This window comes from Taudactylus pleione, unplaced genomic scaffold (genome assembly GCF_031769625.1).
Source record: "Taudactylus pleione unplaced genomic scaffold, aTauple2 ptg000041l, whole genome shotgun sequence".
Lineage (NCBI taxonomy): Eukaryota > Metazoa > Chordata > Amphibia > Anura > Myobatrachidae > Taudactylus > Taudactylus pleione.
Window position 1 is genome coordinate 30,445,690 of NW_028284443.1, and position 26,118 is coordinate 30,471,807.

General features: G+C 40.9%; 1 protein-coding gene across 1 annotated transcript in view; it reads right to left on the reverse strand.

Annotated features, from left to right (window-relative positions):
• The window catches only part of ADAMTS20 (ADAM metallopeptidase with thrombospondin type 1 motif 20), a 339,290-nt gene that overhangs the window by 115,148 nt on the left and 198,024 nt on the right, over positions 1 to 26,118 (reverse strand). The window contains exons 18-22 of the mRNA XM_088456448.1: positions 16,757 to 16,886; positions 10,945 to 11,071; positions 4,877 to 5,087; positions 4,338 to 4,502; positions 2,307 to 2,471 (exon numbers count right to left, since the gene is read on the reverse strand). Coding sequence (XP_088312574.1) covers positions 2,307 to 2,471; positions 4,338 to 4,502; positions 4,877 to 5,087; positions 10,945 to 11,071; positions 16,757 to 16,886 — 798 coding nt within the window. The remainder of the gene's footprint in view (positions 1 to 2,306; positions 2,472 to 4,337; positions 4,503 to 4,876; positions 5,088 to 10,944; positions 11,072 to 16,756; positions 16,887 to 26,118) is intronic.

The following is a 26,118-nucleotide window of genomic DNA, read 5'->3' on the forward strand; positions in this document are numbered from 1 at the left end:
GGTCCTCCCTCTCCCGAGCACCAGAGGCTTACGCTGAAGCCTGGGGCTCATCCCCATACCCCTGGAGCGGTGGGTATGGGGGTAATAGGGGGGCCAAATAATGTAGCACTATTGTACTTTACAGTGGAACTACAAGTGCCAGCATGCCTGCCATATTGCACTTGTGGAACTACAAGTGCCAGCAGACATGCGGCACGTGTAATTTCACTGTAAAATAAATAGGTTAAAAAATCCAAAACACACACACCGTGCCCAGTATAAGTTTATTACATACACCTACCCATTCACACATACTTACCTATACCAGATGTTCTGTCCCCTTCTCCACGTAGAATATCCAAAAAAAATGGGCCTGCAAAGAAAGATTTCATACTCACCTACATCCAGCGCTGGTCTCCGCAGTAATCCATGGGTGTTTAAAAACAAAAAAACGTCCTTACCCGTTCCACGGAACACAGCTATGTGTATGTGTGTTGTCACACATACACATAGCTCCCGAATGGCAGTTCTCGGCTCTTCACGGGGCATTGCAGTCCCGTGAGCCAATCAGCGGCAGTGCTCACTGTAGAGCGCCCGCTGATTTGCTCCGGCAACTGACAGTTCCCACGTGGGCTGAGTCACACCACGTGGGAACTGTCAGTAGCCGGAGCCAATCAGCAGGCGCTCTACAGTCAGCGCGACCGCTGATTGGCTCACGGGACTGCCTAGACTTCAACTAATCTATGACGCCAGAAGTGAACAGCGGCTACCCGGAAGTTCGTCGGCTCAGCTCTGCAGTCGCTGGGGATAGAAAGGTGAGTGCATGCACATGCAGAGAACTGGGGGAAAAGTTGGTCGCTCGGGCAGTGACCGCATACACTGCCCGATGCGGCCGACTACAAGCTTGCAAATATCGCATCAGTCCAACATGCTGGTCGATTTGGCATGCCAGACCGATCGATATTTTGATCTTGGTCGCCCCCACACACAGTACAATTATTGGGGCGATCCGCGGATATCGGCAGGATCGCCCCGATAATTGTATAGTGTATGGCCAGCATAAGTAGTGTATTTATACAATCCATGAACACTGGCGTCCCAGCAGTTCACTAATGGGCTTGATGACTGTACTGTTTAGAACATTGGTTACCTCAGTCTTTTACACCCAATTGTGTGATGACGATCGGCACCACAGAGATAGTCCGAGTGCTGCTTTCCTACCAGGACCCGGCAGCTGGAGGTACAGGGCACTAAAAAGTGTAGTTACGGCTCTGCCTGCTCTCATCTGGTTGTGTACTGCCAAGCTCCTCTTGCCTGTTTGAGATTACTGTGTACTGACCCCATCTGCCTTATGACCTCTCTTTGCACATCTCCATTGCCTTGCTTGCTATATTGTTGCGTACTGACTACTGACCTGTCTATTGGATTATGCTTGCGTCTAACCATTGCTTGCTCATACAGTAAGTGACCTCCTGTGCATCTGACCATTCTCAATCACTCTGAACTCCCATTACAATACCGTTGCATGTTATTCCTTATACAATGGGCATTGTTCACTGGTCTGATTGCTACAACTCTGTGAGGGCCTGGAACTTCCAGACAGGTGAACAACATTTAAAGAGGGCAGCACGGATGGTGTAAAGGTCAGCATTACTGCCTCACAGCACTGAGGTTGTGAGTTTGATTCCCACCACAGCTCTGACTGTGTGGAGTTTGTATAGTCTCCCCGTGCTTGCATTGGTTCCCTCCGGGTACTTCAATTTCCTCCCACACTCCAAAAATATACTGGTAGGTTAACTGGCTCCTGACAAAAATGAACCCAAGTGTGTAAGTATTTGTGTGTACATGTGGCAGGGAATATAGATTGTAAACTCTACTGGGGCAGGGACTGATACAAATTACTAAAATATTCTCTGTAAAGTGCTGCAGAATATGTATGCACTATTAAATAACTGGTAATAATAAATAAATATATATAATATTGTTAGCTGCTCACCATTTACTGGCATATTCTGAAAATTGTCAATTGGAGTTCTAATAACAAACTAGTGAACAAACCATGATTGCATGTGACAGTAATGTTGGAAAATTTTTCGAAAATAACCAAGTAACCACACCTGATTGTTCCGGAGCCTGATGTGCTGGCTTTATATGACATGCGGGGTGCATTGTCTATAGTGCAATAGTCAGCAAAAAAATGTTGCTTTAAAAATATAGCAAATTACACAGTAGGAACAATATATATGCGAAAAAAATAACCTGTCAACTGTGATGCGTTAGTGCTGACAAACACACATTCGCTGCACATGGAATCAATTAAAACTTACTTGTCCCCAAGGACCGATATGCCAATAAGCACATTCTTGAAGTTCACATGCAACAGCTGATTCAGGCTTGTTGTTTGAATCACAATAATTATCTTTCAGTTGCTCATCATTTAACTGGCATTTCACATGCCGACGCCTGGTTCCTTTTCCACATGTCACATGGCACTAAGAAAACACAATCAAAAAGGGGATTTTATTCTGTTTCTTATACTGCTGTTAATATGAATCGGATAAACCTAAAACACACGTTGGCTTATGAAGCAGAATTATTAATCACATTTAAATAAAATATATGTAAATGTTTCAGGCGCTTATCAGAATGAAAGATATTTGAGATACACTTTGACACTGTGATTATGGAGGAATTTTACTAGACTTCAACATATCATTAACAGCAAATAAAATGGTTCTCTCCACTGTGTACAGGTGATGCAGTCCAAAAATCCATTGAGAACACACTATTGTCGAATTGATGTTTTCTGAAGGGTTACGACTTTATCTTTTATTTTTTTCCTATAATTTAGCTTAATATGTTGCTAACAGAAAAAACATCTTTATTCATGCTAACTACAATATTCAGTACTAATAGATCAGGGGATTAAATATTTGTAAACACAAACAGGATTGAAAAGTATAACTGAACTTGGAATGAAAAAAGCTGCGCTGTGCTGTAGCACTTCATATACAGATTTAGAGACTTAGGGCCTGATTCAGAGCCGAACGCTATTTGCGGACGCTCGTTCAGAAAAAGGGGCTGGCTATTTAAATTGAGCGCTCGCTCTTTGCGGTCTGTTGACGCCTCTATGTCTGAGCGAGCGAACAAAACATGCGCTCGCTATTTTGTAAAGACGCCCCTTGGCCGCTCGCATCATACGTCATCTCCGCTATTTATTAGATTAATCGAGTACATCGAAAGGCGTATGAACTGCTCACAATTCTTGTGGTAGCATTTATCTACCGCAATCATGCGAGCAGTTCAGGCTAAGAGACAACCAAGTGACGTGGTCGATGACGCTGCTTTGTTAATTATGCACACCCTTAAAACGCCCGTTTTGACCGTTTGGCACGCCTGCGTTCGGATCTCCACTCCCTGTTTTCAAGCACCTTCCCCTGTTACCACCCACAAACGCCTCATCCTGTCATTCAAATTAGCAGGCATTCGCTATTTTGCGAGCACACGATTTCCGACCACACTGACTGGTTGGCGCATGCGCATTACGACCCATACGCATGCGCAGATGTGCGAACATCGCTCGGAGCGAACGAGCGGGCGCTTACGAGCGGCTCTGAATCAGGCCATTAGGCCCTGATTCAGAGCTGGACGCTCACTCTGAAACAAGGCCGTCCCTCTGAATTTTAGAGCGGCCTCCTACCGCTCGCATAGCTGTGGGTGACCACCCACAGCTATAGCGAGCGGCCAAAAAGATGGTCGTGGTGGTCAAGACCATCATGACCATCGGGCTTGCGACGAGACCCTTGTGGTAGGGTCTCGTTGCCGCAAACCCTGGAGTGCTTTCGGCTCTATCAGAGCCGAAAGCACTCCCACTGACATCACTTGTGATGTCAGTGGTACCGGCCCCAGACGGTAGGCGTTCCCATGGGAATGCCTCCGTCTGGCCAGCCACGCCCACTCACCATCGACAGCACGCCTCCTTTGTAGCGAGACCCATAGCGACGGCTTGCCCCTCGCTATCCGGATCTCGCGCATGCGCACGACGGAGCTGCCTCCGTCGTGCGCATGCGCACTGGCCTAACATCGACCCACTTGCGAGCGCTCAGCGCTCGCGAGCGGGTCTGAATTAGGCCCTTAGTTGTGCACAGATATACAAGTGTCGCATATCAATTTAATCAGCACACTCTGCTGACGCTAGCAGAATGTCACTGGACCTGGCCCGCTGAGGGAGGCTTTTTAGCGCAACTGCAGCAAAAATGTGATGTGACAAGTTCTCCTTTTAAAATCGGATCTCTGCTACTAAAATAATGAATAACTGTTGCTTTATTTTTTTAGTTTTAGATTTATTCAAATATTACCTCACTCCACTCACTGGTAATCCAAACAGGACATATATGGTCACTACAGCTTTGTGTTACAATTTTCTGCTCCTCTTTGCATTCGCTGTCATCCAAACGATGCCCAAACTTGCTCATACAATAAGCCTCTCTTTTCTGCACTCCTCTTCCACAGCTTTGAGAACACTGCAATTTATACACATCAAATATTTTTCATTTACTTTTTTTCTGGTGGTAACAGCACCTTTTTGTTCATTTTTAATTCCAATAAATATTTCTAGAAACAGGAATAGATCAGTGCACTTATTTCAGATATTAGGTATGTAATGGATTATGCTCTTTACATAATTGTGTTATGCATAAAATGTCTGGAATGATATTGAGTGTTGTTTTAGAAGGTTTATGTTCTATATATGACACCCTTCATATTTTAAGCTCAGCCAACAGCAGTTTTAAATTTGTTGTAAATTAGACAATGCACTATTGTATGTCTTCTACCAGTTGTGTACAGTATACCATAGACTAATATATATATATTAGTTACTCAAATGCATACACACCTGTGTCCATTCAGAATAGCGCCAGACAGCAGAAAGACAATCTCCATGGCAAGGTTCACGGCTTGGAGGTTTAGGGTGACTGTTACAAAATTTATCTTCCACTGGAGTAGTTAAGCCTCTTAAAGAGGAATATTTTATACAACGGACATCTAGAGACCGATGTCCAGGTCCACACTGTGCTGAACATTCACTTTTACCAATAACATACCACCTGTAAACATAAGCCATTAGACAGAGCTAAAGCATTTATTACCAATGACATGCACTTAGAAGAATACGTGACTTCATATTGTACTTCTGAAAATCTAAATTCAGTATAAAATTGGGCACCTTGAAAGCACAAGAAAAATATTAATGTAACTTGAAATATACAGTAAACTGATGTCACTATTTACCAGTCATATCAATAGGCAGTTAACTAACAAAATATATTACAAACCTTTATTTTCAGACGCTTTTAAAATAGACATAATAAATTAAGTGAAATTGTCACATGAAGAAATATGAACAAGGTAAATGATTATGGAATGTTTAGTAGAGTGAAATCAGCCAATTTATATTTGGTGACTTTGGAAAAAAAGTGTGCTTTTTTTATTTTTTTAAATAGTTTATTTTTAATTAGAATATATAAGACATACATAATATAAGCCTTCAGATAAAAAAAAAAGGAAGACATCTTGAGTCAAATATACAACCGAAGGGTATAGTGATCTTAGAAAATCGTATATAACATAGCAAAATATTGTAAACAATTATACGATATTAGCTGCAAAAACATAGGTAGAAGAAGAAAAAGGACACAAGGGAAAGGAAGAGAAAGGAAAAGTAGTGAATGTGGGAAGGAGAGAAAAAAGAGATGGAGATGGGGGGGGGATGCCCCAGCGGTACAACACTGCAAACCCTATCATAGTGTGTGTTTTTTTTTCCTATTATTTATTTTAAAATCAGAACTTTATAAAGTAATAAAGTCAAAAGTTATCTACAGTATGAAATGAATCTTAGAGTACTTTCATATGAATTAAGTTTATAAGTGCAACCTATTTTTAGACATTTAAATTCACAGTTAATCCACAATAATACACAATGAAAAGCACAAGCCATGGAATGGTTAATGGAAGCTTAAGCACACTGTCTTATATGTTCTCTATCTGTAGTTAAAATTAAAGTTGGCATACCAAAAATATACTTTCCTTTTGTTTTGAGACAGCTGTGTATGTAATCAGAGAGATATTTAAATATGTTTTCAGACTGGGTATTGTACATACATGTTGGCATTCATTACTAAACTGTATGTTGCATTTCATATGGTAGTTGGGATTTTCAGCCTTTCCAAATTGATTGAGCTTTAAAGTATTCTGAAAGTCCCTTGCTCCATGCAGGCTAAAGAACGTTGTAAATAAAGAAAATGCAAATAGGTATCTGCATGTAAATCAATGTATTTAAAAAGTAAATGTAAACATTTCATGTGGTATATGAACAAGGGTTAATGAGCAGAAGAATGGTGCTTGTACACCAGCACTGCTCAGTTTAAGCTTTGCTCTTCATAAATGATGAGCCTACTGAACTGCAAACCACTGTGCAAAAGCTGGACACCTTAACAGAAGCTACACAAATAGAAATCTCAACCTTAGCAGCCACCAGCAGAGATAACGTGGAGCAAGCAAGAGCGCTACTCAATAAAGCTAAGTTCTCTTCGGTTCTGCAGTTGGTAAATTAGCTGTGCATCATTTTCACACCCATCAATCTACAAAACGTCAACAATTAACAAATTACTGCAGTATGGCAAATCTTGATCAGCCATACACTAGTCCAAAGCAATGTGAAGAAATAAAAGAAACCCTAAGCCGCAACCCTACATTAGCCAACACCATGTACAGAGTTTCTTTCAGAAGTTTTTTTTATATGAAGTTTCAACCAAACACATAGTAATAGAGAAACCATTTCCCCCCATGCAGTTCCTATTTTCTATTTTATAAAAATATTTTCCCACAGCGCAGGGTAGGCTCCATATAAGATATAAAAGGTTGATATTGGTATTTTGGTTCTTTTTCCGTCAGTTTTGCAATCCATTTACTAAAGACAAAACAATCATATGACTGACTTTAGAACACTTTAAAACATTGGACCAATTATCGATTATTTAAAATAGACAAGTATACAAGCAGCATATTTACTAAGCAGCAGTTTGCAAACCGACCAAAAACCAACCATAAAATGATAGGCAACATGCCCAAACAATAGACCTGCCTGTGGCAGGCGAGCTTTGGTTAAACACTGCACAGATCAATATGATTTCTGCAGTTTTTGTTTTCTTAAAATGTGTGGAAATGGTTAAACATAGAAAAAAAGGGTGTGGGGTTTACGTTTATATAAATATTACCTCATTCCACTCCCCCCCTCCACCCAGAAATCCATAACCATAACCAGCCCTGTATCCCTGAGCCTAGGCTGGTATTGGAAAATAGGGTAAGAAAATGGCAAGGGGTTCCCCGTATTTTCCAATAACCGGTGCCTAGCTGAATCAGCCAGGGTAGCTGATGCTATAGCAGAAGGGTACACAACATGGAGTTCTCCTAGGATAATGGCAAAACTTTCCTAGGGAAGTGGGGACCCCCAAAAATGGGGGCCCCTCTTGCCAAGTACAACCAGCCCTGAACCAGTAAGGCTTAAAGTGACAGCATGCTCGGTCATTAAGGGCCCACTGGCACCGGTAACAATATTTTTAAAAAGACACATACAAACTGAATGTGTGTCCCCCTGGTATAGCATCAGACAGGAGGAAAGAGATGGAAAGATTAAAAAAGCAGACAACGTGGGAAACAGCAGCTAGTGTATATATGTATAGCTATGTGTCCTGCAAGAGGACCAGTTGGAGATGGACAAAAAGAGTGGTACTGGAATTTGCCAGTTAGAGGCTCAGTGAGGAGGCGAGGAGACAGCTTAGCAGGAAGCTATGTAGAGGGCTCAGTGTTTGGCATTTGTGGGTCGTGCAAGTCAGAGATGGCTCTAAAGAAGCTGAGGAGAAATATCAGTGAATAGCACTTGAGACAAAGGAATGAGAGTCTGTGTGTGATGGGATGTAAAAATCAGAAACAAATATGTGGATTTATATAATAACAGTTTAAAGTTTAAGAAAAAAGAAATAATCGCTTGTGCAATGGTGACAGATAATAATACTGAGAAAGATCTAATAGCAGTTACATATAACATACTTAAGTAAAATAGACTTACCATCGCCATGTAAAAAATGCCTAAGTGAGAGTGGCTGTTTTTTACTATTGTCAATAAAGTAGACATAAAAGCAGCCTCAGAGCTGAAGTTTACAGGTCCACAAATGACAGAGGCACAAGGCATTTGGATTGAACTAATAATGTTTTAGTGCTAACAACTGTGAAAAGTGCATATAAGTTGCAGACAATCAAAAGAGTGACAAAGGAGCATGTAAGATGAGACTTCTAAGATGGAGGAAGAATCAGGATGGTCTTAAAGCTAAGTCATAAACGAAGTGAGACTTCAACATAGATTCCCTCATCCTAGAGTCACACAGGCCAGAGATTGAGAGATTGATGTGTGTTGATTATAGGCTAGATGGCGTTATTTTGCCACCTATTCATGCCAATGGAAGCAATTTTATGTTTACCCTATCAGTTTGTTGGATGGAAATTACACCTTGCATGTTGCACTAGGCACAAAAAAACACTATTTTTTTTCCAGTTCATAAGTAATGGCAAGAGTATGGAGTCAATGAAGTATGTGCCTAGGGAATTAAGGGACTTTCGGTTTTTAGAAATCTGATTAAAAAACTCAGCATCAATTCTTAATTTACTTAGAAGACGTACTTATTTTTCCTTACGAGGTATCCATAGGCTGACATTTTTTTTCAAAATGGATGCATTTCTAGAAACCTATCCAGTTATATTGTTCATAAACTTCAGTACATCATTTGAAGCATACATAATTCCTGTAAGACCTATTAAACTTGATACTAAAATCAATCTGGCTTCAAGTAGTATCCAGATCTGTATCTAATATGAATCAAAGTGAACACCTATGTAAGACAACATTATCCTATGGGCAAGAGAGACAAGGTTCTCAACTCACCTCCTAGCCTGCAACTGTACATGCCTCTGTCCACTCCACCTCCCCCAGTGCTCTGGTCAAATGCTGCTCTTCAATAATTGATTGCAGAAGGAGCACTGGATGACACGCTCCTGCACTCCTGGCAAACACTGAAGTCCAGTGACTGCAATAGTGAGAGAAGTAGGGACAGGAGAAGTAGAATAAGCACTCTTCCCCTCCTCTCGCTTTGTCAGTCACAGCAGTTGCTGCTGCAAACGATATGGGGTGGAGGGGCAGCAGCAGTGGTTGCAATACCCTGGTAGGGATCCAAGCAACGTTCAGCCAATTCTGCAACTTTATTATGTTTTACAGTATTACAGCTAACTATATTCCCCTGCTAAGCAAATAAGCTCTCATCTGCTGTGTCTGCATGCACAGAATCAAGAGAAAGTAGGGGTATTTTACAAAGTATACTGCTGGCTTTCTCCTAATATAATTCTGATGGTGGCTTCCATTTCCACAGACAGCTGACTAGTGGAAATTTAAAATCCCAGCCTAGCTAGTGAGAACGCTGAAGTCTTATATTTACAGTAAGACTTAATAAAATATTGTATATTGTAACGAAATACCCATGGATAGTTTTGTTAATACCCCCAAGCCTTTCTAACCACTCTAGTGAACTCTATTAAACTAACTATGCATGTGCCTTTGGTAGCTACTGTAGACTGGCTATTGCCTCCCCCTGGAAACAAATCAAGTCTCCTCCCTTCTTGGTGATCAAACAGTCATATGCATGGAAACTGTGCATGGATGAAAAACATAACATGCTACCTCTATGATAGGCCAGTCCTGTCTACTAAGATCTGGATCCTTTGGTAGGGGACTTCCTGCCTGCCGTGTATCAACCTTGTCTTACCTCCTTCTGATTCAACCCCTTTAGACCCCTTAAATCGCTTTGCTTGTCAGTTACTTTAAGATAGCTGTAATATATGTATGTATCTGAATTACTTTCCTGCCCCCCTTTTCCTTCTTTTTCCTCTGGTTTGCTTCCCAGTTATTGGGGTAGATGTACCCTTTGAAGATAGATAAATTGGAGAGAGATAAAGCCCCAGCCAATCAGCTCCTAACTGTCATTTTGCAAATACACTGCCTGTAAAGTGACAATTAGGAGCTGATTAGTTGGTACTTTATCTATCTTCACTTTATTTCTCTCCAAGGCTTAGTACAATCGCCCCATAGGGCGATTGTACTAACGTGCATGTACTAACGTGCATGTTTTTAGAAGTGGAGATGTTGCCTATCTAGCTATTATCTCCTAGAAGATTCTAGATAAATGATAAGTAGAATCTGATTGGTTGTTATGAGCAACATCTCCACTTCTAAAAACCCGCACTTTAGTAATTATACCCCATACAGTCTTAAAATATCTGTAAATTTGCTTTATGTTGTGTTCTTGGTTGTTATGTACATGTATCGGTAAAATAAGATACATTATATAGGATCAGATAGTTTTGGAAATCTGGGATTGTCTACCTCCACTTCACATGTAAGACATTTTCTCAAATAAACAATGCCAAATTACAAAGTTTTGAAAAAAATAAATCATCGAACACAAATGTAAATCATGCCACAAATGCCTTTGCACATGGGTGGCACAGCTGATCCTATTGCTGTTCCAAAAAAATATATCCCAGAAGAGAAAACAACTAACAAGTGTTAATAAATCTACTCTTGATTTTCATTGCTATAGACCACTTTCCTCATTAGCTGAGATACTGCCTGCAGGACCATCATACGGAATAAATAACATATTCAATTAAAATTATCTTCCTTATTTCATTTGAATAAAATCATAATTGTCTTATAAAAGGGGATCGGTAGCAACTGTTTCTCCTACTTCAATCATAAATTGTATTATTATTTTGAAGCTTTTATAAAGGAAGAAATGTAATCTGGCATAGTGAACAATATTTGTAAGAAATATGAAGTAAGCCTGCATTTATATTTACCTTAATTGACAATCTGCGTTACAAGACTCAGTTACGGACTCTGGGCGAGACAAATGTTCACATCTTTGATCTGAGACAACAACTCTGTCACTTCTTCGTACACAGACCACTTTTGTTTTCCGAACACCTATAAATGAAAAAAATCTTATATAACTATTTTTGAGGGGCCATTACTTAAGGATATAGGTTAACCAATATGACAAGGAAACTGGTAACATTCACAAATGTACAGTACATGTAAAGTTTCTATATCTCTCAACCCTCTTGCCTTATGTGCCAAACTGAATTCAAAAGATCTTGAAGCTTTTACAAAGGTATGAGATTTATTTTCATCCAGAAAAACCTGTGACCCAGAAAGGTCCAAAACACAAAGAAAATGAAGCAAATACAGTAATTGCTGCTGACATACATTCAGACAATATTAACAAGAGTCTTCTTCTATAGCTACTCTGAAGAGCACTGCTAAACAATTTGTATAGATGGGAAATGTCAGAGACAGTGTCGGGAGATACAAGGGTGACTTTTAAATACACTTTAGTATAGTTGTTTTATTTTATGTTATCTTCATATAGTAAGTGCTCACAATTTTATAAAACCTATGTCCAGAACACTAGTCAAAATGTAAAACAATATATGTATTGGGATACAATGGTCTCTTGTATGATAAGCTTGTTTTCCTATTTGTCTTTATAATTTTACAATGTCCAATGTGGGACACAAAAATGGAACACATATTCAACTTTAGGTTTCCGTCATATGATGTAACATTTTATTTCATTTTCGAACTTTCTGTTCCTGTTTTTTGACTGGTTGATTGAGCAATGCTTCATGTGGTTTCCCATTAGTTCCTTGTTATACAGTGCGATTGGTGGAACACACATTTAAATTGAAACCCTTTGCTCATCCCTTTGACCTGCTTTTAAGAAAGATGCACTTTGAAGCTTTGAATCGAAACACATTAAGCAGCTAAGGGGAAGAACAGTACAACACCTACTGGAATATAAACATCTAAGGAGGTGGGTCGGACATCTCATGGTGAAGCCCAGGATGAATCCAACTATCCAAGATTAATTTTATGTGCCCATATTCCTCTTTTCTCTGGTAGGAAGCCAACATTGCAAATGTTGTTTTGGGGATTTTTGTGATGTGCCTGTTTATTTTTATATAATTGCACAGTAAGTGCAATATATTAAAATGGTTTTTAAAATATCCATAACGGGATATAATTACTAAGTGGCAATTTTGCGTTTTCAGTGATTTTCTAGCAGTTTTGCTATCTGCAGATTTCTCAAAGGCCAAATCAACAGGAAACCGCAGAGAGACCACACTTTAAAAAAAGCAATGAATATCAAAGCTCCATCAATGTTTTTTCTATTACAAGAATATAAACCCCGGATTTAGGCATTCCATATAGGCAGCAAAGGGCAAAAAATAAACAAAAACCACAGCAAACAAAGCAACTTGTCCCCTTCAGGATCCCACAAATAAATGAGAGGGGTCACTTGCAGACACTCTCCATAGGAGTGAATAGTGAATGGGGCTGCGTTCATTGGTCAGAGAGTGAAAGATCGCATGCTCTGACCAGTCAGGATGGCCCCATTTATACCTATGGAAGGTGTACGCGCGAGTGACCTCTTTCATTCTAAGCACAATGCTGTGGAGGACAAATTGCGTTATTTGTTGTGTTTCTTTTTTGTCAAATCCCATCGATGCCTACATGGAACGAAGTGGACCATCCCTGGGAATAAGAGGCATTTGGGGGTGTTTCTTTTTCAATTAAGTACTTTATTATTTGATGTGTGTGTGTCCATTCTTTTAATTACAGGTGGACTGCACCTGTTGTACTCCAAGTGCCATTATGCCCTAGCAGCCTTGTTGGGACCAGTAGTCAACATGTAAAGCACAATATTAATAATGCACCTGGGGTATTTGCCCATAGGGAGGGGGGGAGCTCATTTTTTAAGGAGGGGGGGGGGGTCTTTAACTCCCTAGGGATTCCAGTTCTGTGTTGACTAGTCAAGCTGTTTCACATTTCTTTTTTCATAATATTAGCCTGCACATATCCTTTTGATCTGTGCAGGTTTTGAAATCATGTTTGTTTTGCAGCTAGTTGGGGTAGATAATTGTCCATTCTGCCGCAGCATAGGGGTTTAGAAATAGATGGGCATCAACATTGGACTCTGTTTAAAAGGTCAAAGTGACCTATAGTAAATGCTGTATTTTCAGTTTAGAATCGGCCATCAATCCATGGCGGATCCAGTCGGTTTATAAACACTTGCAAAACCGAAGTTTAGTAAATTAGTTCAAGGTATTGCACTAAATATTCATATTTTGTGTCTGTATTTATAAAATGTATTAATAAAGGTTAAGAAATCTTTTGTTGAAAGCAGGGGTATTTAAATTTAAACAATTAAGAATGTCTGCGATGTTGGACGTCTTGTTCTATTGGGTCGGAGGAGTATGCAGCACCTTTTATCTAATCTCCATTATTGAGATTTCACTGTAATGTATGTTTAGTTGCAGTGTCTGTATGTCCTATAGTGTCCTTTTGCCAGAACAGTTAAACTATTTTTCATAGAATAGCAAAATCTTTGAATTATAATTTGACTAGAACTCAGATGCCTAGTCACCGTTACTATTCGAAGGGAATAATCTTAAAAGGTATGTGAAAGCACTTTTCACAAGGCTAATTTTAAGTGTCAAGAAATATATATGTTTTTCAAAATGCAAAAATGGCATAAATGGTTGTTTTAAAACACTTTTTATCAGTTATAGAATACTGCATCAGCGTTTGCCATGCCATAATTTCCCTGAAAAAGCATTACAGGTGCAAGTTTGGTCCTGCAAGACGAATTCACTGCAAATTTGCATTGCAAATTACACTTGCAACTCAATTGCAAACTCACATTTCATTATTAGAGTAAATTAATTTGCCTGTTTTTGTTAGCACCCCCCTGAGCAGGTGAAAAGGTAGGGAAAATCTTTATTGTAAGGGAAAAACATACATGTTGGGACTTGCTTCAGAACCCCTTGAACCACCCCGTCCCGCATGACTAATTAGTCATTTGGAAGTTTTAAATTAGCTTATTTGGGCCAATAATTACATGTAATTTTTGGGGGAGGGGGAAGTAATCAATGTCCTCAAATTATTCCAAAATAAGCTTTTTAGCTAAATAATGCACCCCAAATTTAGTGAAAGTATTTATTTTAATGAAAAATAATAGCTTTTTACAAGTTAATTTAAATTTTTTAAAGTTGTCTCAAATTACCCCAAAAGCATCTTTTTTTCTACTTTTTTTTTGCAGTATCCGGTTAATTCCTTTGTAATTAAACAAAATTATACAGCTTTTTACATTATTTTACTTTTTTTTTTAAATGTACAAATCAGCCATTTGACACCTTTTAAAAGCCTACAGTACTTTCCTTATATCCACTTACAGTCTTCTATATGATTCTGCTAATGAAGTTATCACTTTTTTAGTGTCCAGGAAGGTCTCCCTACTTTTTCATGCTAATTTCCCTGTTCGCTTTTTGGACAAAATTTGCACACTTTTGCTGCGAGTAGTTCAAATTGACATCTCAAGTTGAATAGTGCGTATCACAGGTACATGCATGAAGGCACAAAATTAAGCGTTCCACAGGCGCTGTCACATCACTCGATTCCTCTCTTCTTTCTCCACTTTGGTGTAGAATTTCTCAATTGAGGAAAGAGATAGAAAATTAAACTCCAAACAGAGCAAAAGGCCTTCAATGTGGTGAAATGATCACCTAAAGCAGGGTTGGGGAACCTCAGGCCCGGGGGCCGTATAGGGCCCCCGGAATCATTTGGTCTGGCCCACGGAGCTTTTTTCTGCTAGCCTCATCTGGCTAACAGGGTGCCTAGAATGGAACCCTGCAGCCAGAATCTATGCAGCAGTGCCGCTTGGAGCATCCTTAGGACGCTTCAAACGGTCACATCGCTGCCTTTACAGCTCCCCAGAGCATCCTCAGGATGCTCCAGGCATTTCTGTAATCATCGGCGATTGTGGCCCGCCCCATGTGACATCACATGGAGGGGGCGTGGTCTGCACCAGGCCCACGAGTAAGGTTATATATATCACAATGGCCGTCGGCAGAAAAAAGGTTCCCCACCCCTGACCTAAAGGGACTCACCTATGTAAGGTGCCCTATGTTCTCTAAACAGTTTCTTTAATTTCGTCTGCCTCAAATAATCGTATCTCTGCTGGGTATTATACAAAGAACCTCCCTGTAGGGAATTGGCTCACCTGGGATCAGTTATTGACGTTCCCCAAAAGGTTTATTTTTAAGGTTTCGCTATGTACCTCAACACACCATGCACAGATGTTTTTTATGGATAACCAGGAATCCTTTATTCAGAGTCCATATTCCAAAAGCATTTATTTTAAGTCAAAAATCAAAAAATGATCCACCCTGAGGAAGGACCTATATGGTCGGAAACGCGTTGGTGTTTTAAACTTGTCTACAGCTGTACTGGCTCACCTTAAAAACAAGAACTTTAAGATCGGTGTTATACTTCAATCCGGATGAAGTGACCACAGACTCTATAGGTGAACCCTAGTATTTGCTGAGAAGTGTATGTTATTTTTTGATTTTTCATTTTAAATAAATGCTTTTGGAATATGGACTCTGAATAAAGGATTCCTGGTTATCCATAAAAAACGTCTGTGCATGGTGTGCTGATGGACATAGATAAACCTTTAAAGAAACCTTTTGGGGAAAGTCGATACCTGATCCCAGGTGAGTCAATTCCTTACAGGGAGGTTCTTGGTATAATACCCAGCGGAGATACGATTATTTGTGGCAGACAAATTGAAGAAACTGTTATGGGAACATAGGGCACCTTACATAGGTGAGTTCCTTTAGGTGATTATGTCACCACACTGAAGGCCTTTTGCTCTGTGTGGAGTTTAATTTTCTATCTCTTTCCTCACTTGAGAAATTCTACACCAAATTGGAGAGGCATCGTGTGATGTGACAGCGCCTGTGGAACGCTTAATTTTGTGTTTTTGTGTGTTTCTGAAGGAGTGGTGCTCCTAAGCGTGAACTGGGCTAATTTCACAGGGCGCAGGCGGTTTGGATTTATGTTACTTGCATGCATGAAGGTGCAGTGTGTGAATTTAAGGTGAATTGTGTGAGTTTAAAGCCTTTTGCAAACTTGCACCTAATTGAATTCTCCACTTAGTGTACATATACTGAAAGCATTGATAATGCAGGGATAAAAAAATGTAAACTAGTGATACTTTACATAAATAAGCAAAATATACAAAATATATGCTAGAGTATCACTAATAGGACACTTTATTTCTCAACCGTGCTCACACAAACATGCAACAAACTTTTTGTAATATCAAAGGGAAGACACATTTTTCCCTCCTCTAAAACATATAAAATATTTTCTATGGTTTACTATCTACGTAAAACTTATGAAAAATCGGGAACAAAAGGTGCTGGAATTGCCAGATCACATGGGTGACTGTTGGTGCAGTCAGCACATTGCAGCACATATAAAGCAGTTAGTGTTCATCTGCAAACCAGATTTTCATGTATTTCTGAAAATTATCCAATAGATTTTGAGCAGATCACTCTCAGACATTGTGACCTTTTTGAGAACACACATATGATCATATAGAGCCAATGCACAAATATAGATGTATCAGTAACTAAGCCCTTATTATATTGTAAGAATGTATATTTACTGTATGTAACAAATACCTAAAATAATCCAATTACGAAGTAGGAATATTTATATATATAGTCACATATGTTTAAAATAACAATTTAATTGCTGTACCTTGACAAATTTTATTGCATGATTGCCATGGCCCATATCTGTCCCATGAAAACTGGTTGATTTTATCCTCAAATGGAATATTAAACGTGTATCGTACATCAGGATTGTATAAATTTCCAACACACAAAATCTGAAAAACAAATAAATGAATCTGTAATTTTAAAGATTTCTTTTTAAAAATACAGTAAAACAGGGAAACACACAAATTTGTTGAGAACTTGCTTGAGTGAATGAAATGTGTAAAATGTGAAAGAAAATGAAAGATTACAAAATAACAGTGCAAAGTCTAACACCAGTGCAGCCATATACTGTACCTGTATAAGTGTGACCTTACGAAAACCTTCAGAGTATGTTATAGGAACATAACAAGCTTTGGAAATTATTCAACTAACACTAGTTCAAAGCACTGCTTACCTATATTTTTGCCAGGAGCACAAAGCATTTGAAAGGCTTCAAGAAAAAGCATTAACATACTTATTTGGAGTAAGGTACATTTTCCTGTAGATATGCAATTGCAGACCATGCTTTGGGTGTGTAACTTTAGTAAATATATGGGTTCATTCTAACTTGATGATCCCCCTCGTTCACTCCCTAAATAAGCAGCAATTGCAAATGCTATAACCTGAACTAAATCAAGAGGAAAAGAAGCATGGTTTTCCATGGCAAAAGGAGTCATAATGGGGAGACACATATTGCTAATTTGTATGAGGCCTAATAAATATCCACAACAAAATAAATTATTGCTGTTATAATATCTGTAAGTAAAAATTGAAACATGAAAATTGCACTCATAAATATAATGGGTTTATTGCAGCGACACACAGCATGTATTGACATTGTGAGATATTCCTTCTTCTCTTTCTCCTGTATTCATAGATGGTAGCAGCAAACAGGAGAGTCCCCTTTAACTCCACAGTTTATGATCTGATGTTTTGTTCACCCTTTTCAGGATTAGAAGAAGTGAAGTGAAATCTTACCGGGTCGAGAAAGGCTCTTGTTGTCTGTGAGATTGTGAAATGGTACTAGGTAATGATACTGAGTGCAGAACTGCTCTACTGTACATTGTTGTCTCTAAAACTGAGGCAGAGATACCCAGGGAACCCAATAGAAAACTTGGAGCCCGTTACACAGATATCTTTGGGGCCCCCCTCTCAACCCCTGCTCCACACAACCCACTCAGAGATAGATATATAGAGATAGATTTTATATGTATGTACAGTGGTCGAAGTGGGAATTTTTAAGTGGGGGTATGGAAAATTTAAGGCTGTACCTATGTACGTGCCGAAGGTGCTTGCACGTCGTAAAAAGGTATTTGGCCACTCAAAAGAGGTGAGCTCTTAAGGCACGTCCCCATGTCATCAATGTAGTGTACCACACTGAAGTACCCCTTATACACATTATGCCACACAATATATAGTGCCCTTATAACACGTTATGCCATGCAGTAATAGTGCCGCTTATACATTATGCCACACAGTATTGCCCCTTACACATTATTCCACACATAGTAATGCCTCTTACACATTATGTCTCACAGTAATACCCTTTGAAAATTATGCCATGTAGTATTAGTGCCCCTTACACATCATGCCACAGTTAAGCTCTTGCGCAGCCTTTTACTGCCCCGTGTCCCTAAAACATCCTATAACCTACCTCTGATGAGCAACCAGCAGTAGCCTCTTACCTCCCAGTCAGCAGCAGCAGGTGTACAGCACCACTGCGGCCTTGAAACATCAGCTATGTATGTATGGACTGAGTATGGGATGCCGGCGCTAAGTATCCCGACAAGGTTAGGACACTGATACCTGCCAATAAGTATCCTAACCCTTCCCCTAAAGCTCACCCTCCCTTCCTGCAGCCTAAACCTAACCATCCCCCTAGCAGCCTAACCCCTCTCAGCACAGACCGCCCCCCTTCCCTCACAGCACAGACTCCTCTCACCTCTCAGCACAGACCCCCCTCACAGCACAGACTCCCCTCACAGCACAGACCCCATCTTTCTCACATCAATGACCCCTCTCACCACAGAACCCCCCCTCTCAGCACAGACCCCCCTCACAGCACAGACTCCCCTCACAGCACAGACCCCCTCTTTCTCACATCACTGACCCCGACCACCTCTCAGCACCGACCCCCCCTCACAGCACAGAATCCCTCTTTCTCACATCACTTACCCCTCTCACCACAGAACCCCCCCTCACAGCACAGACCCCCTTTTTCTCACATTTATTGACCCCTCTCACCTCTCAGCACAGACACCCTCCTCTTACCACAGAACCCCCCCCTCACAGCACAGACCCCCTTTATCTCACATTTATTGACCCCACTCACCTCTCAGCACAGACACCCCCCTCTTACCACAGACCCCCCCTCACAGCACAGACCCCCTCTCACATCACTGACCCCTCCCTCTCACATCACTGACCCCTCCACCTCACAGTACAGACCCCCCTCACAGCACAGACCCCTCTCACCAGACTCCCCCCTTCACAGCACAGACCCCCTCTCACAGCACAGACTACCCCTCTCACAGCACTGACCCTCCCTCACAGCACAGACCCCCTCACAGCACAAATACCTTTCCTGACATCACTTACCCCACCCCCTGCTCAGACTGCTGTCCCCTTAGCACTGGGTCAGGAGCACCTTACTCCGCTCTCAGCTCCGCCCAGAGCCTGATGTCGGAAAGGTCCCTCCAGCACAGGGGATAGGTGTCCTCTCGCCGGCCGGGCAGGTTTGTTCTCTCGCCGGGTCTAAAAAAAGACGGTGGTGGGCAGGCAGCGTGAGGGCAGTGCGGCGGTGGGTGGGCCAGCGGTGGGTCTTTGAACAGTTTTGCCTATGCGGCGGTGGGTGGGCCAGCGGCGGCACTGCCACCTATCGACGGCCGGGTCCGGAATGAGGAGGAACGTTGTTTCCATGGAAAGAGTGCAGCACACAGCACCGCCATAATTTCTAATCTGGGGCTGTCCGTTAGCTAATTAGCTCATGGACCGGCAGCCAATCAAGAGCCGCCGCTGCGGCTGTTCCTGATTGGCTGTCTGTTCGCGAGCTCCAATTAGCTCGCGGACAGTCCCAGATTAATAATGATGGCTGCGCTGTGTGCTGCGCTCTTTCCATGGAAACCAGTTTGTTCTTGCAATCTTTTCTTTTTGCAAGAACAAACATCTTCATGGCGGGCAATGGGAGGCACAGCAGGGCTCAGTGCTCGAAGGAAGTGCCGGTATATCATACCGCTGTATACCGGCACACTTCGAGCACTGTGTATGTATATATATATATATATATATATATATATACAGAGAGAGAGAGATTATTATATAGAGATAGTATATATATATATATATATATATGTGTGTGTGTGTATATATATATATATGTGTGTGTGTATATATATATATATACTATGTATATATATATATATATATATATACACACACACACACTATATATATATGTATACAGGTATATACACAGTATATATATATATTATATATATATACACACACATATATAGATATATAAACACACACATATATATATAAATATACACATATATACACACACACACGCATATATATATAACTATATATATATATATATATATATACACACACACATATATATATAACTATATATATATATACATATATATATATATAGTCAAGTGCATAAATATTGGGACATTGACAGAAATGTCATATTTTGGCCTCTATTCACCACCACAATGGCTTTGAAATGAAACAAACAAGATGTGCTTTAACTGCAGACTTTCAGATTTAATTTGAGGGTAATTACATCCAAATCAGGTGAATGGTGTAAGAATTACAACGGTTTCTATATGTGCCTCCCACTTTTTAAGGGGCCAGAAGTAATGGGACTATCAACTCAAAAGCTATTTCATGGACAGGTGTGGGCTATTCCCTCGTTATTTCATTATCAATTAAGAAGGTAAAAGGTCTGGAGTTGATTCTAGGTGTGACATTTGCATTTGGAATCAGTTGTTGTCGACTCTCAATATGAGATCCAAACAGCTGTCACTATCAGTGAAGCAAGCCATCATTAGGCTGAAAAATCAAAACAAACCCATCAGAGAGATAGCAAAAACATTAGGTGTGGCCAAATCAACTGTTTGGAACATTCTTAAAAAGAAAGAATGCACCGGAGACCTCAGTAACACCAAAAGACCAGGAAGACCACTGAAAACAACTGTGGTGGATGACAGAAGAATTATTTCCCTGGTGAAGAAAAACCCCTTCACAACAGTTGGCCAAATCAAGAACACTCTCCAGGAGGTAGGTGTATATGTGTCAACAATCAAGAGAAGACTTCGCAAGAGTGAATAGAGTGGGTTCACCACAAGATGTAAACCATTGGTGAGCCACAAAAACAGGAAGACCAGATTAGAGTTTGCCAAATAACATCTAAAAAAGCCATTACAGTTCTGGAACAACATCCTATGGACAGATGAGACAAAGATTAACTTGTACCAGAGTGATGGGAAGAGAAGAGTATGGAGAAGGAAAGGAACTGCTCATGATCCAAAACATACCACCTCATCAGTGAAGCATGCTGGTGGTAGTGTCATGGCGTGGGCATGTATGGCTGCCAATGGAACTGGTTCCCTTGTATTTATTGATGATGTGACTGCTGACAAAAGCAGCAGAATGAATTCGGAAGTGTTTCGGGCAATATTATATGCTCACATTCAGTCAAATGTTTCAGAACTCATTGGACGGCGCTTCACAGTGCAGATGGACAATGACCCGAAGCATACTGCAAAAGCAACCAAAGAGTTTTTTAAGGCTAAAGAGTGGAATGTTATGCAATGGCCAAGTCAATTCCCTGACCTGAATCCAATTGAGCATGCATTTCACTTGACAAAACTGAATGGAAAATGACCCAAGAACAAGCAGGAACTGAAGACATTTGCAGTAGAGGCCTGGCAGAGCATCACCAGGGATGAAACCCAGCGTCTGGTGATGTCTATGCGTTCCAGACTTCAGGCTGTAATTGCCTGCAAAGGATTTGCAACAAAGTATTAAAAAGTGAAAGTTAGATTTAGGATTGTTTAGTTTGTCCCATTACTTTTGGCCCCTTAAAAAGTGGGAGGTACATATAGAAACCGTTGTAATTCCTACACCGTTCACCTGATTTGGATGTAATTACCCTCAACTTAAACCTGAAAGTCTGCAGTTAAAGCACATCTTGTTTGTTTCATTTCAAAGTCATTGTGGTGGCGAATAGAGGCCAAAATATGAAAATTCTGTCAATGTCCCAATTTTTATGCACCTTACTGTATATGCATATACACACATTATATATATATATATATATATATATATATATTAATTAAAAGAAAACTGGAGATATACGTAAAAATGGAAAAGGGGCACTTTGTTAATATCAACTTTAAATATCAAAAAGAACACTGTCTGTCATGGATGTCACTTACCCCCATAAGCATCTGCTGGGACAGACAGTGGCTTGAAGTACTGTGCTGGCCCTGGCCTGTCTGTGTGCTCGGCGACGGACGGCTCCACTTCCTGCTGGCCTCCCTGCTCCTCGATAGATGGACCAGGCGTCACAGTGGCAGAGCTTGCCAAGGAATAAAGTGAGGAGTGCTGGCTTAGTGTCATCATGACGCGATATGCGCCAGTGCCGTGACCACCCTCAGTAAGTAGGGATAATGTGGCCGCAGCCCCCCAGGTTACCTTAGGGGGGCGCGGGAGTGAGAGGCCCTGGTGATATATATTTTTTTGTTTAGGTACAAGGGCCAGACAGGAGGCCGGTGAACTCATTATTTAGTATTAGCCGCGGAACCGCGGCAGATGCTGTTTGGGCCCCTCAGACACTCGGGGCCCGGCACGGGTGTACCCCTTGTACCCCACTGTCACGGGGTCTGGGGAAATCTATGCTGATCAGGGGCAGAACTATGGAAGACAATGGAGTCGCATGCTACCGGGCTCCAGCTCTGAGGGGCACGTCCTCCATTGTCCACAACATATTCACCCCACTTAGGACTGTAACTATGTACCCAGAGTGTACCATCACGGCCGCCCAATACATGGCACCCCTTCCCGGCACCTGAGAAGCCACAATACACTAGTGGAGAGCTCCATGTCAGACCGTCAGCTACTGTCTTTGTCTATCTATAGCCTGCCTGCATGCGAATTGCTACATTACAGTGTCAGTGGCTGTGACGGGGTCACCAAATTTTAACTTGCTTGCGGGCATCTGGGATGAACTTACACCACTGATGCTGATTATAGCTACCTACAGCAGACTCTCCTAGACATCTCCACCGTGATACTAGAAGTCTCCAAAACTATAATTTAGTATTTCCCTGCTTCACTGGAATAGAGGCCAATCCATCTCACCTGCAATCTGAGGAGGGAAGGAAGAATTGTGCCAGTGACATGGGAGTTACTGGGGAGTCTATAATTTATACAGCTGGGTGTGTATGCTGGATAAGGGAGGATAATCTTCTCAAAATGACTCCAACATACTGTGCTGGGTCTTACAGAGCCTCTTTCTTTGTGATTGCATTTGCTGTATTACCTTTTTCTTTTCACAGTTTTAACTGTGTTATGGTGTTTTAACAGATTTATGCATTAAGAATCCCTTTCATGAATATTGTTGTGGATAGCCATTACTAAACCCAGCTGTGTACAGCGGGTAAAATAAGTATTGAACACATCAACATTTTTCTCAGTAAATATATTTGTAATGGGGCTATTGTAATGAAATTTCACAAAATGTCAGTATCAATCCATGCAATCCACACATGCAAAGAAAGCAAGCAATAGATGACCATAAATTAAGTATTGTGTAATAATGTGAAATGACACAGGGAAAAAGTATTGAACACGCTTACTGAAATTTATTTGATACTCCGTACAAAAGCCTTTGTTGGTAATGACAGGTTCAGGAAAACTCCTGTATAGAGAAGCTCAGGTGTGATTTTGGCCCATTCTTCCACACAAACAGTCTCCAAATCTTAAAGGTTTCGTGGGCCTCTTCTATGATCTTTAGTTCTTTCCATAGATTTTCAATTAGATTCAAGTCAGGTGATTGGCTGGGCCATTCTATCAGCTTTATTCTTTCTCTGAAAGCAATTGAGAGTGTCTTTGGCTATGTGTTTGGGATCATTGTCTTGCTGAAATTTCCACCCTCGTTTCATCTTCAACATCCTGGTAGATGGCAGCAGATTTTTATCAAGAATGTCTCGGTACATTTTTCCATTCATCCTTCCTTCAATCATATGAAGTATGCCAGTACCGGAATCAGTATGATTTACCGCCAGCTGCATGGCCGGCAGTTCAAATCCCGACAGCGGAAGCCCGGCAGTGAAGATCCCAGCAGGTAAGTATTTTTTCTATTTACTAACCTAACCTCCCCACCTAACCCTCCCTTAGGGGTGCCTAACCCTAACCACCCCCCCAAGTGCCTAACCTTAACCCCCCTCTGTGCCTAAACCTAACCCTCCCTTCCCTGCAGCTTAACCCTAAGTCTCCCCGGGGGGTGCCTAACCCTATCCTCCCCACGGGGGTGCTTAACCCTAACCCCCCCTTCCCCTAGCCTAACCCTGTCCCCCCTGGGAGCCCCTAACCTAACCCTCCCCCCGTGCGGCTGTCAACGCCCGGCTTACCTTCAATCAGTAAGCTGGGTGTCGGGCTCCCGGCATAGATCTAATAACAGGCGTCAAGATTTTGACACCAGTTATCAGACACTTGCTGGGATTAGACAGTCGAGATGCCAACGGTCGGCATTTAGCTCGTCGGCATCCCGACTGCATCCCGTCAGTACCGTATGCTGAAAAACAGCCCCACACCGTGATGTTCCCACCTCCAAACTTCACTGTTGGTATGGTGTTTTGGGGGTAATGTGCAGTGCCATTTCTCCTCCAAACATGGTGTGTATTATGGCATCCAAAGAGTTCAATTTTGGTCTCATCTGACCAGACTATATTCACCTCTTGCTCCTTTGTTCAGCCCTCTCTCTGTCCCACCACAACCAATTTCCCGCCGTTTCATCTTTTCGCCGTAAAAATTAGTTCTTCTCGAAGTCAGTGTACTAACAACCCTGATATTTTTTGTTATATTTGTGGCAAATATAGTGGTGCAAAAGAATAAAAAAATATTATTGTATTCATAAAACAAGTGTAACAGGCTTATTTTGGATGTCACATAAGCCAGCAAGACAAGATTTGGGTGCCTTACAAAGTTTGTAAAACCTGCGTGGAATCACTCCGCAATCGGCATACCTATGATGTGGTGTGAGCCAAAAGATCACTGAGTGACTGCTATTTTTGTGCTGTAAATGTGAAGGGTATGAATCGATTTAAGAAACGCAAATGGGAATACCTAAGTATGAATTCTGCAAAAGAACCCATACCACATAGCAAAGATTTACCTGTACCATCATTCAATTCTTTGTGCAAAGTTGAATGTGATGACGTGGAAATGTTAATTTCATCCAGTGCAAGTGACAACACAGATAAAAGTGAGTTTGAAGAAAGTTCCTCTACTCCAAACAAATTTCGCAAAAGGAACTAAATGATTTAATTTGTGACTTGAATTTATCGAAAAAAGGAGCTGAGCTTTTAGCATCCAGACTTCAAGAAAAGCACTGTCTTGAGCCGGATGTTACTATAATGTTGTATCGAGATAGAGAGCAAGCCATACTTCCATTCTTGTGTATTGCAACAATATTCCGCAACTTCTCCAGATGATGGGCTTACCAGAATATCGAGCAGAAGACTGGCGGCTCTTTTTGGATAGTTCTAAAAGGAGCTTAAAATGCGTATTACTCCACAATGAGAATAAATTTGCGTCCATTCTTATCAGTCATTCAACACAACTTAAAGAACAGCATGAAAATTTCAAGTTAGTCTTAGAAAAAATTGCTTATTCTCAGCATTAGTGGTCTGTGTTGATTTAAAAATGCTAAACTTTCTTCTTGGGCAGCAAAGTGGATACACTAAGTATCCTTGTCACATATGCTTATGGGATAGTCATGCAAAACAAAAGCACTGGCAGCAAACCACATGGCCTCCAAGAGAAGTTATAACTGTAGGAAAAGCCAACATCATTCATGAACCCTTAATTGACAGGAAAAAATCATACTGCCGCCTCTCCATATCAAACTGTGTTTAATGAAACAATTTGTAAAAGCATTGGACAAGTCAGGCGATGGTTTCACGTATATTTGTCGCATATTTCCATCTTTTAGTATTGAAAAATTAAAGGCAGGAATTTTTGACATCCCACAGATACGGAAACTGGTGAAGGATCCAAATTTTACCACATCTATGACTGAAACCGAATAAGAAAGAAGCATGGCTGAGTTATGTGTCTCTCATT